The sequence below is a fragment of the Panthera leo genome, chromosome A2 (assembly GCF_018350215.1).
Source record: "Panthera leo isolate Ple1 chromosome A2, P.leo_Ple1_pat1.1, whole genome shotgun sequence".
Classification (NCBI taxonomy): Eukaryota; Metazoa; Chordata; class Mammalia; order Carnivora; family Felidae; genus Panthera; species Panthera leo.
The window spans coordinates 121,718,120-121,736,942 of record NC_056680.1 but is presented as its reverse complement, the minus strand read 5'-3'; the positions used below and the strand labels follow the sequence as shown (position 1 = coordinate 121,736,942).

The following is an 18,823-nucleotide window of genomic DNA, read 5'->3' as shown; positions in this document are numbered from 1 at the left end:
TTTTGGGAATTGCCAAATTTCATCCACTCTGAGCAGGACATTGCCTTCCATTTTAGCCCCTCTACAATAGGAATGTTTTGCAATCAATGCTGTGTTATAATTTAGTGAGCAGCATTTTTTCTTGATTGTACATGAAATAATAGTTCACTTTACAACCAGTGGCATCTTAGAGTAGATGAAATATAATCCATATATATGTGCTTTTTCAACCTCAACTTCTGTAGCTTCCCTACCCCAGTCCAAAAACGGGACTCAGCGTCCACTGAATAGCCCTGAAACCTTCCTGCCACCATCAGTCTGCCTAGAACACTCTTTACCCTTTTCTCCTCCTGGATGATTTCTCTTGGTGGTCCTTCCAAATCATCTAGGTAGAATTAATACTGACTTACAATGATTTGCTTGTAAACGCCTTCACTCATTGATAGCGGCCTTTCCAAGAGTGGGGACTGTGTTTTTTTCTATCCCGGTGCCTTTCACACTGGGTGCTCATTAGTGTCTGTAAGACTGGGTGCTGGGTGTGTGAGTGAGAACTGTCCAGTTTCATTTATGACTGCAGAGAAAGAAACTGCCTTCAGAAAAAGACTCGTTTTCAAATTTGGATTTGCACTAACTCTACTAACTTTCTTTCTCTGTTGTCTCTGGAAGGCTCTTTCATCTCGTTCCTGCTTGTAGTTTTGGTGGTGTTAGGACTATAGGCATTAGGGGGGAAACAACTCCAAATCAAGCAACTCCAGTGTGCTGTGATAGTGTTTGCTTTTCTCTGTAAGGTTATGTCATTCCTGGGTCACATGGCACCTCTGACCTCATCCTGGACATCCACAATAATATGCAGAGCTGACCTGGTTCCCACCTGCTGTGCTGGGGGCCTATTGCTGGCCTGCTAGTTTTCCAAGGCTTATGAGTCACCGTGTCTTTGCAGACACCTTGTCTTTGGCCTCAGTTTGGCAGTTTGAACTGTTCTAAATTGTGCGTTGGGGGCTCTGAGTTCTGGCAATTCCAAGTGGTCAGAACTGGAGTTCTCAAAACATTTGACATAATTAACCATGCAACGTCCAGCAGGCACCCTTCACCTCACTCATTACGATGGCCAGCCCACGACTGTCCTACCTCAGGAATACCACGTTGCCTCCCTTGACTCAAATGCCTCTACCATAAACTCTTGGTGTCAAGCAATTTAAGATATCATGTTTAAGGGTGCTTGGGTGGCTGAGCTGGTTGAGCATCTGACTCTTGATTTTGGCTCAGGTCATGATCCCAGGGTCCTGGGATTGAGCCCCGTGTGTTAGGCTGTGCACTGAGCGTGGAGCCTGCTTAAGATTCTCTCTCTCTCTCTCTCTCTCTCTCTCTCTCTCTCTCACCCTTTGCCCCTCCCCATTTTTCTCTAATAAAGTAAAGTAAAACAAAGTAAAATACCATGTTTAAGGATACTCAAAAAGCCAAACAGAGGGAAAATAATCCTTGAAAACAATAAAATAAAATTGTACAGAAAAAAAAATAAGAACAGAGATATGCAAAAGAAGCAATTCAGAATCTGAAATTTTAAAAAGCCAACAAATTTATAGCCACTGGAATTTAAAAAGAGAAAGAAAAACAATGTGGAACACAGATGAAAAGAGAATTAATGTTGGAAGTTAGTCCTTAGGACCAGATACCAAACACAGTTTAGAGAGGGAACCATATCAAAAGTGAAAGAACATGAACTGTAAGACTTTTAGAAGGAGATATAGGGATAAACCCTTATGACCTTGGATTAGGCAGTGGTTTCTTACATATGACACCTAAAACCCAAAGAAAAAAATAGATAATATAGCTTCATTCCAACCAAAGACTTTTGTGCTTCAAGGGACACTATTAAGAAAGTGGAAAGGAAAATCCATAGAATGGAAGAACATATTTGAAAATCATATATCTGATCAGGGTCCAGTATCCAGAATATACGAAGAATTTTTACAACTCAACAAGAAGAAGATAAATAACCCAATTAATCAGAGGACAGAGGATTTAAAGAAGCATTTTTTCAAAAAAGATATACAGATGAACATGAGAAGACGCTCACCAGCATGAGTCATTAGAGAAATGCAGGTCAAAACCACAGTCAGATCCGACTCAACATGGACGAAAATTGTGACAATAATAGCAAGCGTTGATGACGATGTGGAGAAATTACCAGCCTTCTACATCACTGGTGGGAATGTAAAATGGTGCAGCCACTTTGGAAAATGGCTTGGTAGTTTCTCAAAAAGTTCAATATACGGTGACCGTATGACACAGCAATTCCACGCCTAGGTGTATTCCCAAGAGAACTGAAAAGCTATGTGTACACAAAAACTTGTTCACAAATATTCATAGCATTATTATTTATAATACCTAAAAGTGGAGAGAAACTAACTGTTCAACAAGTGATGAGTACATGAAACAAATGTTGGGCCACCTGGGTGGCTCAGTTGATTAAGTGTCCAACTTTGGCTCAGGTCATGATCTCACAGTTCGTGGGTTTGAGCCCCGTGTCAGGCTCTGTGCTGACATCTCAGAGCCTGGAGCCTGCTTCGGATCCTGTGTCTCCCTCTCTCTCTGCCCCTCCCCTGCTTGCACTCAAAAATAAATAAACATTAAAAAAATTAAAAAAACAAATGTGCTATACCCATATAATAGATTATTATTGGGCCATACTAAAGTATTGAAGTATTGATACATTCTACAACATGGATGAACCTTAGAAACATTTTGCTAAGTGAAGGAAAGAAGTGAAATTGCTAGTAGATGCCAGAAGACAAAAGGCTACACATTATATGATTCTGTTTGTGTGAAATATCCAGAATAGGCTTATCTGTAGAAAGAGAAAGGAGATTAGGGATTGCTAGAAACTTGGGGAGAGAGAAAAATGGGGAGTGAATTCTCATGAATATGGGATTTCTTTTAGTAGTGATGGAAATGTTTTGGAATTAGATGCTGATGATGACTGCACAGCCTTGTGAATATGCTAACTGAACTATACCCTTTGAATGATGAATTTTATGGTATATGAATTATATCTCAACAAAAAATGAAAGAGCATGGAAGATAGTTAAATGGTTTGAGAGATTCAACGTAGGTGGAAAATGCACCTCAGTTGCCATACCTAAATAAAACCAAATGCATATCTAAAAATATTGTGTGAGATTGCCCAAAATTGCCTCAAGAATAGAAAATCTTAAATGCTATGAAAAGCTGGTTATATTCAAGGAGGCTGCAAGCATTTTGCCTATAATAAAATGACAACCAACTAGCAGCAAAATTTGCGTTCATAATAGTAGATGCCAGAGGACAATGAAAATGTATCTACCATGTGTTGTGGGAAAATAAACCAATATACTATAGCTAAAATAGCTCAACTATTAGTTATGAGTGAAGGCAAAGTAAAAAAAATTTCAGATATACAGTGACATGATTTATCAGTCACAGTCTTTATTAAAAGAATGATTAAGGGATATACTTCAATAAGAAGAAAAACAAACCCAAAGCAGGTGTGAGATACAAGAATAAATGGTGTATGCACAGGGAAATAAAACATATTGGTAAATCTGAGTAACTAGTGACCCTAAAAATAATGTCCAATTTTTGTATTAAAATGAGAAACAGAATCTATGGATGAAAGGAGGTTTGTTCAGTAGAAAGCTAAGGACTGCTAATACCTATTTTGTCTTTGGGCAGAACGTTGTAATTTTGTAACTTTTCAACACAAAGTATCATTAGTAAAATAGTGGAGATATAGCCTGTAACATCTAAATTGGGAACTGAACAATAACAAAAAAGGGGAATATAAAAACGTATCAACTTAATAGGAGGCAGAAGAAAAGGAAGCAAGGAATAAAGAATGATTACAAAATTAGATAGTAGAATCAAATTCAAAACAAAACCAAAATTAGGTAGTAGAATCAAGTCCAAAAATATCAGTAATAACAATAATTGCGAATGGTTTAAGAGATTATCTGATTAGATAAGGAAAACAAAATCCAGCTCTATCCTGCTTTTAAGTGCACACCTTTAAAAAAACCCACAGAAAGTTTGACAACATATGACAAAAGAAAATGATCCATTTTAACATTCGTATAGCAGTCCATTATATAAATGAGCCACAAGATATTTAATTATTCTCCTATTGATGGGTTTTTTTTTTCCATTTTTTGCTGTTACAAACAATGCTTAACATAATATTGAACAAGAAAAGCAAGTTGCAACAAGATATATACCATCTAATACAATGTATATTATCTTTTAAAACAAGCTAAAATGTTAGATATTTAATAGATGCACACAAATTCAATAATTGAGTGAACATATGCAGAGGGCTAATGAATACCCAATTCTATATGATGCTTTTTGCATGTGGCGGGGGGTTGGGGGAGAGAAGTATCATGGAACAGTGTACTAGGTACTTCAACCCTATTTGTGATATTTAATCTCTTTAAATAAATTTTTGAACCGAGGCGCCTGGGTGGCTCAGTCTGTTAAGTGTCTGACTCTTGATTTCGGCACAGGTCATGATCTCATCGTTCGGTAGATCAAGCCCCACATTGGGCTCTGTGTTGGCAGAACAGAGCCTGCTTGGGATTCTATCTCTCCCCCTCTTTCTGCCCATCGCTCGCTCTCTCTCTCTCTCTCTCTCTCTCAAAATAAATAAATAAACTTTAAAAAGTGAATACATTTTTGAACTGATATGCAAAATGTTAACATTTGATTAAATTGTATTGAGAATACATGGGAATTTGATACCTTTATCTATACTTTTCTGTCTGCTCAAAGTATTACATATTAAAGAATTTAAGTGAAAAATCTATGGTTGTCTTCCAAGACTGTTTTGTTTGGTTTCATCCATGTAAAACTTGATTTTAGATATATTGCAGAGAAATTTGATGTTTTCTCTTTCTAACATACTGGGGGAGGTACGAGGATTCAGATATGAAGAAAGTTCTGCTGGTACCATGCTTCAATCCAGAAGCCACCAGAGAACAACTCATTAAGGAACTGCTTGTGTGGTTTCCAAAGTTATCAAAGGAGTCCTCCTAAAACTCCAGCACCGGGAAACGCTTCTGGGGACATCACCTTGATTCTTGGCACATCTATCACAAAGTGACTCCTGTGTCATAAAGTAATAGCACCTGCAGCCGATTTTTTTCTAGAGCCAACTTCCACTGTGCCCCATGGGGTTTGTGAACCCAGTCAAGCTCCATGGTGGGCTGTAAATGATGGAGAGCTGAGGAGATGTTGGCTCTCACTGGAGGAGTGGCCCGGAGCTTCACCACTACTTAAAGTCATGACTGCTAATAATGAAGATTAGTCAGTGACTTACTTCTGAGGAGATTCCCCAGGGCGCCTCAGTCCCATCACTCTCCTGAAGTGGTCCCTAGATGGAAAGGTACAGTCCTGTCACCATTTGCTGATGCAGACAGCTGATTGCTTCTTTGTGTGTGCAGCTGCTGGCATGCACAGTAGTGTTGGCAATAGACGCAGCTCAGCTTCTAATCTCTGTGTCTGACGTAGAAAGAGCGTGTGTGTTGAGATGCCAGCTGGCTTGCAGTGACATTGTCTGTGTCCTGTTCTAGGGGACTACGGATAAAACATCCATCCGGAGGATTCCTCAGAAGAGACCTGACCAGCTCTGAGGTCTGAAGACATTTTAGGAAGTTTATGCTTTTTTTTTTTTTTTAAACCAGGACAAAACATTATGTGTATTATAAGTTATTGAGTGATGAACTTCAAAAAATGACTTCTGATCTCCCTAACACAGGTTTTTAACAATAAATACTTTGGTATGTATTGCACATCTATTAAATATCAGGGACAATGTTAGATTCTTAACATGTATTACCTCACTTGATCCTGGTAATGTTATCTCCATTTCACAAATCAGGAAACTGAGGCATAATTGGATAAGTAGCTTGCTCAAAGTTAGCAGGCAGCGAGGCAAGACAAGCCTATGCTTTTTGCTTGAGTTTCATTGCTAGTGGGTAAAGACAGACGTCAAATAGTCCACACTGTAACCGCCTTTCTTGCACACTTGTGCTCTGTCTGGGAATTAGGTCAATTACCCAGCTATGAGTGTGGAGGGACCCTGCCCTGTGTTTTGAGTGAAGATTCCAGTGAGTGCTCTTTCGTAATTCTTTTATGTTGAGTTCAGCTTGAGGGATGGAAGTTGTCATTCTTACACTGGTGTAGATCAAAGCTCACGTGTTATATTTTGATTTAGTACTTCAGAGCTCCAGACCCCTGGTGAAATTTAGCTTTGCAGTCTTCTCCAGGCATAGATCCTTGTTGGTATGAACAAAGGGCAGAGTTACTGACTGAGCCTTACACTTCCCATTTCATATGTGCATGTGGAAAACCATACACATTGATGGGAAAAAAAAAACTCAGGAAAAATACTTGGCTTTTCTGCAAAATATTTTTCTCCTTTAAAACAGCATGGCTCACATACATTGGGCCTGCTGGGGCCAACAAAATGAAAACAAATAACTAAATTGAAGGTGATCCCTCCTTGAGGGAGGACTTCCTTATTTTTTTTTTATTAATTGAAATAATAATTTTATTAAATGAAACCATTGATCATTAAATCTTCAGGTTGCAGTGCATTTAATAACTAGCCATTGTTTGAATAGGGAGAGGGGTTTGAAAACCATGCCTCAGTGCCTCTCCATACTCTAGTGTAGAAATGAGCTGAGGTTGTAGCATTTGTGTAAAGCAAACGTGTTCGGGCTTCAGACTTGAGACTTCAGGATGAAGGAACTTGCCGACACCCTTCTTGGAACAAATATGGGCAGCAAATCTAGACATCAAGACGTTGTTGAAGCAAGGGGGACCTATCAAGGTCTGTAGATTCCCATCATCTTTGCCAGCTGATGTGTTTTCTAAATGATTCATTTATTCTTTAGTAAATGCGAGATTTATGAAAGTTACTGAGTGTGGCAGAGTAGCTTACTCATTTGTTAAATATTTCTTAGCACCAACTGTTACCAGTTCTGTGATTAGGTTCTGGGGATGCAAGTGTGCATAACACCTTGTCCCTGTCCCCATGAGGTTTGTAGCCAGGATTAATGATCTGCAGGATAAAGCATAAAGAAGCATCTAAAAGACCAGGGCATCAGTGGTTTAAGAATGGCTTCCAATGAAGGTGACTTGAAGAATTATTATGCCTCAGCATAATAAATGCAGAGTCTTAAGAATCAAAAGTGCCCTTGTGATTTTCCTAATTACATCAAGATTAGAAATCAGTGACTGAAACTTCTTCCATTATGGTTGGTTGTCTAAACCATACTTCCCATCCCAGCCAGGATTTCCAGCACACCTTCACACTCATGGTTAGGTGTTGCCCAAAGTGATTGCACAAACATCCATATCTGTACATTGTATAAGTAGTTTAGAATGTGGGCTAGATGCTTTTGCTTTGGTTAGAATGGCACTTAGTTTCAGCAAAGTGGTTCCTTCAGGTAGCTGATATAGATTTCCATATATAAGTGTATGTATATATATATATATATATGCACTTTTTAGATAATTAGTCTTTTTTGAGTCAGAATGGTGTGTTCTCTGCCAAATGTTCATAAATAAATTAATCTCTTCATTGTTTGGTAAGGTCTTTGATGTAGTAGCATCTAGTTGTATAGGGAATTATATGACTTTTCTACACTATCATAAGAAATCCATCAGGGAGGGCGCCGTGAAAAGGCCCTCAGTGATGACCATTCATCCCCTATGCTCTGTAATAATAATGGTAGCCACATATCAAATATATACAACATACTGGGAGTCTTCAAGCTTGCAAAGTACTGTATATACGTTCTCATTTACACCCCCGTTAAAATCCTTATGGCACCATGCAAGGTAGTTACTATTCTTTCCATTTTACAAAAAAGCAGAAAACAAAACAAAACAAAAATACCTGAGTCCCAGAATAGTTCATCTCCTTAGAATCTTACAGCTAGTAATAGCTTAACCCAGTTAGGTGCTGTCCCAAACCCATGCTTCTCTTGTAATACCACACCACCTCCCTCCAAAGTAGGTTTTCAAGGGTTCGATTCTTGTCACAGATTTTAGCAGATGGCCAAGGGTTGGAAACTCCTGCATGCAATGACCAGATCCTGCCAGCTGCCCCAGATATTCCTTAATACCTAAGTATAAACTGACTTATTCTCAAAACGAACTTGGCACCTAAGCCAGTGTTTCTCAACCTGGCTACACGTTAGAATCACTGGACGTGACAAACATCCTGATGTTTGGGCTCCAACTTAAAATAATAGATCGTTTCAGAGACTTTTGAGAGTAGAGCTTGGGCATCAGTAAATTTTTTTTTTAATTTTTTTTAACATTTATTTATTTTTGAGACAGAGAGAGACAGAGCATGAACAGGGGAGGGGCAGAGAGAGAGGGAGACACAGAATCCGAAGCAGGCTCCAGGCTCTGAGCTGTCAGCACAGAGCCCGACGCGGGGCTCGAACCCACGGACCGTGAGATCATGACCTGAGCCGAAGTCAGACGCTTAACTGACCGAGCCACCCAGGCGCCCCATCATCAGTAAATTTTAAAGCTCTCCAGGCAATCTGATGTGCAGCCAGGGTGGAGAACCGCAGGTGGAAGCAAACAACTTCAAGTTGGATGAAAGGCAACAAAACCAGGCGGGTTATCTTTACTCTATGGACATACGTTCCTCTGGGGACCTGAAAATGCTGGTTGGGTCATCATTCGATGCTAGGTAGTGGTTTGGCTCATGCAATGTCACCTCAGCTCCTTCTGGATAGCTTCTCAGAGGCAGGCTTCCTGTTTCTGTGATCTTTACTCTGTGAGGTGAAAACAGGGAACCAGTGGATTATTTAGCATTCTCAGTTTCTTGAGGTAAAGTCCTTGGAGAGCCAGACTCTTAAAATGTAGGTAATGGGTTTCATTATCTTAGTTTTAATATAAAACACACCTTGAGGAGTTTTAGAGTAGATCATCACCTTAGACAACACTACATCTAATGTGGGGCACTGAAGCCATGTGCCCGAGTCATACGCAGTAGAGACAGAACTGAATCTGGCCCCTTCCAAGGATGAGGGCAGCTGCGATGATGGGTGTGCAAACACCGAATAGTACAGAAGACGGAGACCATGCTACTGGGTCTCCTTAAGCAGCCAAGCCTTGAGTTTGTAAAAGGTTGTTTTATTTCGCTTTCATTTTTTAAAACGTCTCATGGGAAGCCTAGATAATGAACAAGAAGCCAGTCTGTTTTACTGCTGAAGCCAGTTAATATCTTCCACTTGCCCTTTAAGGAAAAGACCACCTTTGAAAGCCAGTCCAGCCGAACTGCTAGAGTTTTAAAGGGTGTGTTTCTGCCTTGGGAATAGGAAGAATCCTGCTTGATTCAGCCCTTTATGGAGCTGATGCTAACATAGAGAAGAGTCTTTTGGCTGATTTTATGTTTTCTCCTGAGCTCACCTTCAAAATGCAACCGATTCCTGCCAAATTAGCTGATATGGCTGACTTGATCAGAATCAGACATAAACCAGGTTTGGAATTCCAGATAATCTGAAAAGATGCCCCGAAAAGAAGATAGAAAGTGTCCAGAGAGAATACAAATCCAGAGGCATAAACTAACATCAGGCAGATTATCTCAAAAGGGCAGATTATCTCAAACCTAACAACACTATAACTATCAGCCCAAGATCAGTCCTACAGGGAATGGCAGTGCCCACCATGGAAGTCTTCTTGGCATTCTGTCTGTTCAGGGTTTTAGTCCCACTTTATCCACCAGGAGTTACCCTTGGACATGATCACTATCACTACAATGATAACAATAAAGAACCGAAGGCATTTTTTATTGCAGACGCCATAGTAAGTCCTTTATATGCCCAGTCTGGCTGAGTCCTCCCAGAAGCCCTGTGAAGTAGGCAACTGTTACGCTTGGGCTGGAGACGAGAAATGTGGAACTTACTTGGAGTTTACAGGAAAAGTGACTTGCCCAAGAAAAAAACAGGAGTGGTAGAGGCAGGCTTTAAAATTAATCTCTGCCTGGCAAGCTCTCACTCTTATCTTATCCTTCAGTCAGACATCAGGAATGTCCTCTTTGCTCTTATTCTTTGCTTTTCCAAGTGTTAGATTTATTTAGAAAATAATGGCTAATCTCAGGGTTGGTTCTTCTTGGTGTGGGTCTTCTTAGAGTTCTCAAATGATAGCATCACGAAGTTGCTTTCTCCGACAACAACAAAAATACCTTCTCATTTCTCAGAGCTTTTGTCTTCATGGTAGACCCAACAGAAGAACAAAACGTAGTGGACAGGAGAGAGAGACAGAGAGAGAGAGAGAGAGAGAGAGAGACAAAGCATAATTCTGAAGGCCACAAGCAACCTTAATAGATGCATAAAATACTCCTCCCTAGCAAGGCAGGATGTTATGATCAAAATATAGCAGCAACATTGGCTGGCTCTCTACAGTTTACAGAACACTTCCAGTGTGCAAAATATTATTACTATTGTTTCTTTTGTGAAGATAAGGAAGGAGACATTTGGAGAGACCAAAACAGTAGTTCTCAAACTCTGGCACAGTGGAATTATCTGAAGAGGTTTAAAAACTCTTGAAGTCTCAGACTAACCCCCCATAGATTCTACTTTAGTTGATCTGGGGTATGAGCTGAGCATGTGGATGTTTTAAATCTCCCATGGTGGTTCTCATATGCAGCCAGGGTGAGAACCACCTGGAGCTCAACCTAGCTTGGTTGCTCATCGATAGGGGCTGAGACTTTTGGAATTCCTGTTAACGTTCCAACCTGGCATAAGTGAAGGAAGAGACAAAAGCAGTTATCTAAGAGATCTGTTAGCTAAGACCTTTATATAATTCCTTCCCAAGTTATCACCACAAATTATATTAAGGGGGGGATGATTGGCTTTTGCTTTTGGGGAAGTGTAACTATAGCTGCTAACAAGGTATTCAAGAATCCCATACATTATACAGATTATATACTCAAATATTGATAGTGCAAATGAGATACAGTTTTGACTCTTTCAACTTATTATGGTAGTTACTAAAACTTACTCTGAACTTTGGCCCAAGGTTATCGTAAACATTGGACTAAGGCTCTGAAGCTGAGCTGCTTGAAGGTGAATCCAGAATCCAGGCTCCCTGCATGCCATGTTGTGTAGGCTTTGGCAAGTTGCTTAAGTTCTCTAAGCTCCAGTTTTCTCACCCAAAAAGAGGGTGGTAACGGTGCTTGCTTCATAGGGTTGTAGAGTAGATTAAAGGCTAATTCTCGTTAAATTCTTAGCATCGTGCCTAGTACACAATATATGTCAGATATTATAACTATCTTACCGTGGTGAAGCCTGAAATGAAAACCACAAGCTCAGGTTCTTTTATCATTCCGTCTTCAGTGGAGCTGATGTTAGCATTCGAATCCCTTGCAATTCAAAACTTGTGAAGGATTTTTGTAATTTTCATAAGGACTTTCCATCAGCTTTCAGGCAGATACCACAAGTAGACACTGATTTTAGAAATGGAATGTATGGAAGTGGGATTTTTATTCTTCACGTAAACCAGTATTCCAGAGGCAGCAAGTGATTTTTTTATCTTGTTAGTTTAGTGTGTGTGGGATGTGTGTGTGTGTGTGTGTGTGTGTGTGTGTGTGTGTGTGAATGCAGATAGAAAAGGTGTATAATGGAAATATTTTTTTCCAAAGGTCTTATCGTGGCATTCTCTTTGAAAGAGCAGAAAATACATGTATAACACTTCTTATTTTTAAAAGGTGCTAATATTTTTATATATATAAAATAATATATATATATGGTTGGCATATATATATATGGTTGGGCGTCCAACTCTTGGTCTTGGCTCAGGTCATGATTTCGTGGTTCCTGGGATTGAGCTCCGAGTCAGGCTCTGTGCTGGAGGCATGGAGCCTGCTTGGGATTCTCTCTCTCTCCCTCTCTCTCTGCCGCTCCCTGACTCATGCTCTCTCTCTCTCTCTTTCAAATAAACATCAAAAAATAAAATAAAAGGGTGCTAATAATTAGAATTTATTCAGAAGCTAAGAATAGACCAAGTTGCTGCCATCACAGGTAGTGCTCTGCAACAGAGATTCAGTGTTAGTGGTTCCAGAAGATCACAATCAAGTCATAGTGGATCAGAAGAACAGAGACGGATTCTCACACAAATTGTTATTTAGCTTGAGATTAGGCAGGACCAACATCAGGTGAGGACTAGTGACAGTTCTCTCTGACCTGCTCTCAGTGCAGAACAACAAGGTGTCCTGAGGTCGGGATTCATCATAGCATATGATATGATGCCATAAGGTAATGAATTAGCCCAGTTTTTCTGAAAGTGTTTTCTGCTGAACACTCTGTGAGAGGACCCTATAAAGGGAGTTCCTTAGCCTAAAAAGAAACAGGAAAGCTACATGCTATTGGCTGCTTTTAAGGATTCATTAATACATAGCCCTATTATTTAGGTGTCTGAGAAGATGGGGTACCATGAAGATGGTAATTTACCTTTAACCCAGTTAAATTTGACAAGGAATCTCCCAATCCCCTAACAATACCTATTACATTCGCAACTTTCTTGAAGGATACTTTGAGAAACAGTAGTCTGATATGATCTTAAAGAGCTTTAAAAATTTTTTTTAACATTTATTTATTTTTGAGAGACAGAGAGAGACAGACCATGAGCAGGGGAGGGGTGGAGAGAGAGGGAGACAGACTCTGAAGCAGGCTCCAGGCTCTGTGATCTTAAAGAGCTTTAAAAGCCCTCTTTCACATTGCAATGCCTGAATCCAACTAACAACCGTATGATTTTGACGTAGGACTAAGTCTGAATCTATTTTCTGAAAACTAGTTCTATAGACTCTTCTCCCACACCACAAGAAAAGTAGCCACCAAGCAAAATGGTCTTGATAGAGACAGGGACAGAGACAGAGAGGGTGTAACGGAGAGGTTGGTGGTGGCTGAGGAAGGGGAGAAGATCATAGACAACGGGAGAACCCTGGTGTTGATGAGTAAGATAAGATGTAAACAGATGAGGATTAAAACCCCTCAAAGAGCATTGCTTTCATGAAAAACAAATATTGTGCATAACTGTGAAACGAAGGATGGTGATGGATCAACTTTTGTCATGCACGTTTCTTTTCCTAAGCACCTTTGAAAGTAATATAGATAATGACTTTCCCAAGTTCAGGCTCAGTGCAGAAATGTGACTTTGTCAAATCTTCATTAGCTAATTAGATCATTTCCTCCAAGTAAATTGCTCTAAGAGATGAGAGCCGACTTTGTAAATATGTCCCCAAGAGAAAAAAGGTCCAACCTGCTGATAATCAAGCATATGGAGGGGAGGGGATTCTGTTCCCAGTTTGGTTCTTCTCTACCCTGGTGGAAGGAGAGGTGGATTTTAACACTACTGATTGGGTTCAGCTGTGGGATGTGTGCAGTCATTGAAAGTGGAAGGATCAGATCCTCCTCCAGTATCTGCAGAATAGCCAGGAGACGAATGAAAGAGCCCTGGAGGCCAGGCGAGCATCCCAGAACAAAAGTCTCCATTAAATTCAAGATGGTGCCCTTATCTCTAGCTCTGCTGTTTTGCTCTGTCATCAAATCATGTTTCCCTGCAGAGTGGAGAGGCAATCAATGCATACAAAACAGCACTATATGAATTTTTCTTTTTTCCAACATTTTGAGTAAAGGTGACAGCAGGCATATAAGTATTTCCACAGTCTTGGTGGGGAGCCGATCTCTATCAGCGGGTTCAACTCTATTTGCAGCGACTCCAGTGGCAAGGGGAGTTTTTGTTCAGACAAAAAGAATTCCAGCAAACGGTAAATGTTTCTTCCTGCTGAGAAGTGGGAAATTCAATAATACTTTGGCTGGGTTCATGCTGAGTAGCGAAAATAGAATGAATATGGAGAGGGATTGTGACTTGAAGAGCAGTAAATCAGCTAGCCCAGACGCTTGCAACAATCAGCTTTTAATCTGAAACCCTCTCTTGTTTCTACACCGTTCTCCAGGGTAACGGGGTCGTTTTTGCACTTGTTCCTAGAGTGTTTTGTGCTGCAATCCCTTGTTTACCCTAAGAAACAGAATTAAGCACTGTGAAGTCTGAAAAAATTCTCGATTCTTCTGCACATGTATTATTCTGTCACTACAGGACCATTTGCTAAACATCTTAGGAAAAGTTGGTGTGGGTGTTATGGTAGTAATAGTATCCCTTATTATGCCTGAATATGTTTTTCTTCTGTAAGTGAAGTCACAAATTTCAGCAGGGATCACTAGAATGGAAGTCCCATGAGGGCAGGGATTTCTATCTGTTTTGTTCACCGTTTTATCAGCAACACATAAGTGCTCTAAGACATCAGTGAATGAATATTAGTCTATAGACTGTGAAAAGTATACTCAGCTATGAGTTCTCTGAGATGTCTATAATATTAAAGCCCAGAGTCACCCCCGTTTTTCTGGCTTTTTATTACGTATGATTTTGTAGAATAACTCTGATGTATGATTCTATGGAAGGAATTTTTAATAGCATGTTTATTTTTCAAAAGTTACGTCATCAAAACCTGATCATCATAGAAAAATTAGAAAATGTACACATCCAAAAAACAACAGCCATGTTTATACTACTTGGAGGTAATCACTGCTATGATTTAAATGTATGTTCTTTGGGATTTTCCTATGCGCATATTGATATGTTTTTATAACGATGAGATTAGATTCTGTTTACTGCTTTTTTGATTTAACAGTATTACATGAACCTCTATTTTTATTAATAGACATCTATATCCCTTTTCCATAGTATCACAGTAGTATATTTTAAGAATGTACCGGAAGTTCACTAACCCCTATGATGGTATATTTAAGTTGTATGTTTAAGTTCTGATCTTTTGCATGATCATATTGGAAGAGGTATGTGAAACTGGTTTTCACAAAGGTAACCTCTTGTTTGGTAGATCTGTCCCCTAATCTTAGCCCTCCACGCTGACACAACTGTGTATTACCTTTCTTTCCTGGCCTTTTACATGTTAGTACAATCGCCTCACTGAGAACTAGTGTTTGAGGAAATGGCTCAGCACCTGCTCTGTCCTTCATACCTTTTACCTGATTGTTCTATCTCATCTGTTTGTGATTATCATTTAACCTGGTTTTACCTTTATTCATTTTTACATGGTATCACAGAGTACTCTCCAGTGGGACCGAGACAGGGAAGAGGTGGGGCGGGTGGTGGGGGGCAGAGCACAGGGGAGCAGAGGAGGAGGAATCACTTTAGTACTTTATGTCTTTATGTGTCTTGACTGCTCATTTCTTTTCATCACTGAATAATATCCCGTCGTGTAGATGGTCTACAACATGGACAGCCAGTTGAAGGAGTTCTTGGCTTACAGTCTGTGGCAATGATGAATAAACTTCTATAAAATTCATATGCAGGTTTTTATGTGGACACCGGTTTTCAAATCAGTGGGGTAAATACCCAGGAGCAGAATGTCTGGATCGTGCGGTAAAACTATGTCTAGCTTCGTAAGAAGCTGTCAAACTGTCTTCCGAAGTGGCTCTGACACTTTGTATCCTCGCCAGCAGTGTCATCAGTTTTGTTTTGGATTTTGCCCATCCTAATAGGTGTGTGGTGTATATCATTGCTCTTGTAATGTGCAATTCCCTAATGGCATAAATTGTTGAGCCTCTTTTCCTGTGCCTTTTTTGCTATATGCATATTTTCCTCGGTGAGGAGTCAGTTCAGATCTTTTGCTCCAAGGTAAAGTGGGTTGTTTATTTCCTTTTGCTGGATTTTAAGAGTTTTCAAAAAACATTTTGGACACTAGACCTTTCTGTGTGTGTTTGGCAAATATTTTCCCGGTGATGTACTTTTTATTAGCGCTTCGAGATTGTTTGCCACTTTGCAAGCCTGGAAGCTTACACACAGTGCTAAATGCTGAATCATGGTATGACTCTGCTCACCTGTGTTTACTTTGCTGTTCCCCAAAGTGATACCACTGCTCCCACTCACTTCCTGAACTCCATTCGTTCGTTGTCAGAGAAGCTTTGTATTCTGGAATCCTCATTGTCTATCTCTAGGTTGTGTACATTGTCTATCTCTGGCCTCCTTGCTCCCATTGTCTATCTCTTTATTTATTTTAAGTAAATGACGAGGGTGATAATGTTATTTATTCATCTACCTGCAGTAAGATTCCCAGTGAGGATCCAACTTGTTTGTTTCCTGGTTTTACAGAGAACAGACAGGTCTAGGGGAGAGCAAGTTGCCCACAGTAGTTAGGTTGTGCCGTGTCATTGGCGAGGCTAATGGTTGTCTGTCTTCCTTTGCATGGCCTCCAGTCATCAAGCCTCCTCTACGTCATTTTAAACGCCCTGCCTATGCGTCTAGCTCCTACGCACCTTCGGTCCCAAAGAAAACTGACGAGCATCCTGCGAGGTACAAGATGCTGGATCAGAGGATCAAAATGAAAAAGATTCAGAATATCTCACATAACTGGAACAGGAAATAGGTCAAGGGGAAGAGAGGGAGTGAAGGAGAGACCCACTCCCCTGCCTCTCAGCACTCACCGGCCACAGTGGGATGTGCTTCCAAGACCGTTGGAAGCCTTGGGGGCTGGTGCTTTCGTGGTTGACTCCACCGAGGCAAAGTGAAGCCTGTATGTGATTTTCCCCTTTGTTCTGTTATGGACCCAACCGTTACTGGATTTGGGAGTCAGTGGAGACTCCAGGAGTAAGAGGTTAGTCTCATGTGGCTTATATTTGTATAGATCTTTCAAAGTCTAAATAGAACCCAAATTAAAATAATGCCACCTCTTTAGAAAACATGGAATCCCTCCCACTGACACTTCTTTCATCCCTAGAAGTTGACTTGCCCCAGTAAGAATATTGGTTTAATAATCACTGTATTTAAGAAATGTAAGTCTTAAAACATCTTTTCCAATTTTAAATACAGTAGAAAAAGGTGTTTTTGCATATGCATTTCTTAAATATGGTGATTATTATAATATTTAAAATGTAGGTAAATATGTAACTTCCAAAGGAAATGCATTGAAGATAAAAGTTGTGTTTCTGAACGTAACAATCACAGGTGGAAAAGAAGACCGATGAATAGAGTTCATAGGTAATTCTGAACAGAGGCTTCACAGAGAAGATACAAGTTAAAAATAAAGACACATGCTTTGGTTTTCGTGGCATGCTCACACAGTCACCTCGGTTCGTACCTTTTGAAATTTGAGAGTTTGCAGGAGATGCATTTTGGCTCTACTTCTAATTTGTTACTTTCACTTACAGTTGACAATTCTAGAAATCAATGAGATGCCCATGCCTCAGAGACTCCAGGTTTGAGATCTACCCCAGGAGAAGTCTTGTGGTCCTGGGGCAGGAGGATGTAAATTGCTGAACCTAATTTAAATCCGTAATTTGCAGATTTTTCTCCATAAAGTTGGAGATACCTTTAAGTTAAATTTCGGATAATCTTCCCGGCAGACCATATAGCTGAGCCCTTTGGGATCTCAGTTGCTCTTAGCTCTTGGAGGAATGGAAGTCAATAACTCACCTCTCTCCATTGTGGCATTTTTAGCTCTTCTGAATCTCTCCTAGAGTTTTTACTTTGGGACTAAAATCACACAAAGTGGGAAGGAATCTTTCAAGGCCAGAAATAGCTTTTGATCCCTTTAGAAATGGTCTGGTGCAGTGGAAAACTTTAGGTTTGTTGTCAGGCAGTTCTGATCTCCAGTCCTGTCCCGTCTATAACTAGTTGCATGCCTTGGTCTAACGGCATAATCTTTAAAAGCCTCAGTTTACTTAACTAGAAAGTGGGACTCATAATACCCACTCTGCCTTTTGTGGTGGACATTGAGGGTAATGTAGGTGTGGATTGTTATTGCTGAACTCAGTGAGTAATAGGAACAGAACAGATGTAATTACAAGCATTCCACATCCAAAAAAAAAAAAAAAAAAAAAAAAGAAAGAAAGAAAAGAAAAAGAAAAAGAAAAAACAAACTCCCAGGCACCCCTGCAAAGAAGAAGCTGTGGAGTCTGGAGTCTGGAGTCTGGAGTCTAGCCTTTGGAGTCTGACTGCAAACGGTTTAGTGTTCTCTTCTCTCTTTCACCACAGTTCACTTCTAGTAAACCACAGTTATGCAAGTTGAGCCAGCTCCAGAGTTTAGTGCCCATCATGCTAGTGAGCAATTTATTTATAACATGGTTTACGATGGTGTTTCAGGAAAATTTAATTACTATACAAAAAGAAAAATCACTGTGACTTTTTGTTAGGAAAGCAATTGTAATTCTTAACTCCCTGCTTGGTCCCTGAGCGAAGGGATCCTTCTGCAGGCTCAGAGCGTCTATTCTGCCCGAAGAAGTTTAGCTCAACAGGTACTTCCTCCCTGTTTGTATACGGGTGCCTTAGTGCCTGCTTCACAGAGCCATTAAGCAAACAGTGAAACTGCCCATGGGGTACTGGCCTCCTTGCTCCCAGTGGATCATCAGTGATGTTTCTCATCTGTCCTTCAATACTTTCAGTCTTAGGCATTGAGATAGCAACGTGGCTGTGCTTTCTTGACTGTGCTTCTTGACGTTAGAAGCCATGATCCTAGGGCAGAATTTTCTGTATTGTTTTATCCCAAGATGCTATTTTTCAGCTTTGCCTAATATTTTGATTGAATTCAGATACTGAGATTCCTCATTGCTTGTAAGATACCTACCATGTGTTTTTTTTTGTTTTTGTTTTTGCGTGATGGATTGTATACAAATGCCAGATTATATTCTTACAGCAAATAAAAAGATGCTTTTCAAGGATTTTCTTGTATGAGTCACCTTTTTCATCTTCAGAATTCTGGGATTCATTTGAA

The 18,823-nt window shown here is 40.0% G+C and overlaps 1 protein-coding gene across 4 annotated transcripts in view; it reads left to right on the top strand.

Moving 5' to 3' along the window:
- PDE1C (phosphodiesterase 1C) overlaps positions 1-16,862 on the top strand; it is a 291,783-nt gene extending 274,921 nt beyond the window's left edge. For 3 of the 4 annotated variants that reach the window (XM_042921512.1, XM_042921530.1, XM_042921520.1), the window contains one exon: positions 16,311-16,862. In XM_042921512.1, the coding sequence (XP_042777446.1) occupies positions 16,311-16,480 (170 nt within the window). In that variant the 3' untranslated portion in view covers positions 16,481-16,862. Of the gene's footprint in view, positions 1-5,582; positions 5,644-16,310 lie in introns of all 4 variants that reach the window. The other variant, XM_042921535.1, reaches the window with a different exon arrangement.
- Positions 16,863-18,823: the final 1,961 nt, after the last annotated feature.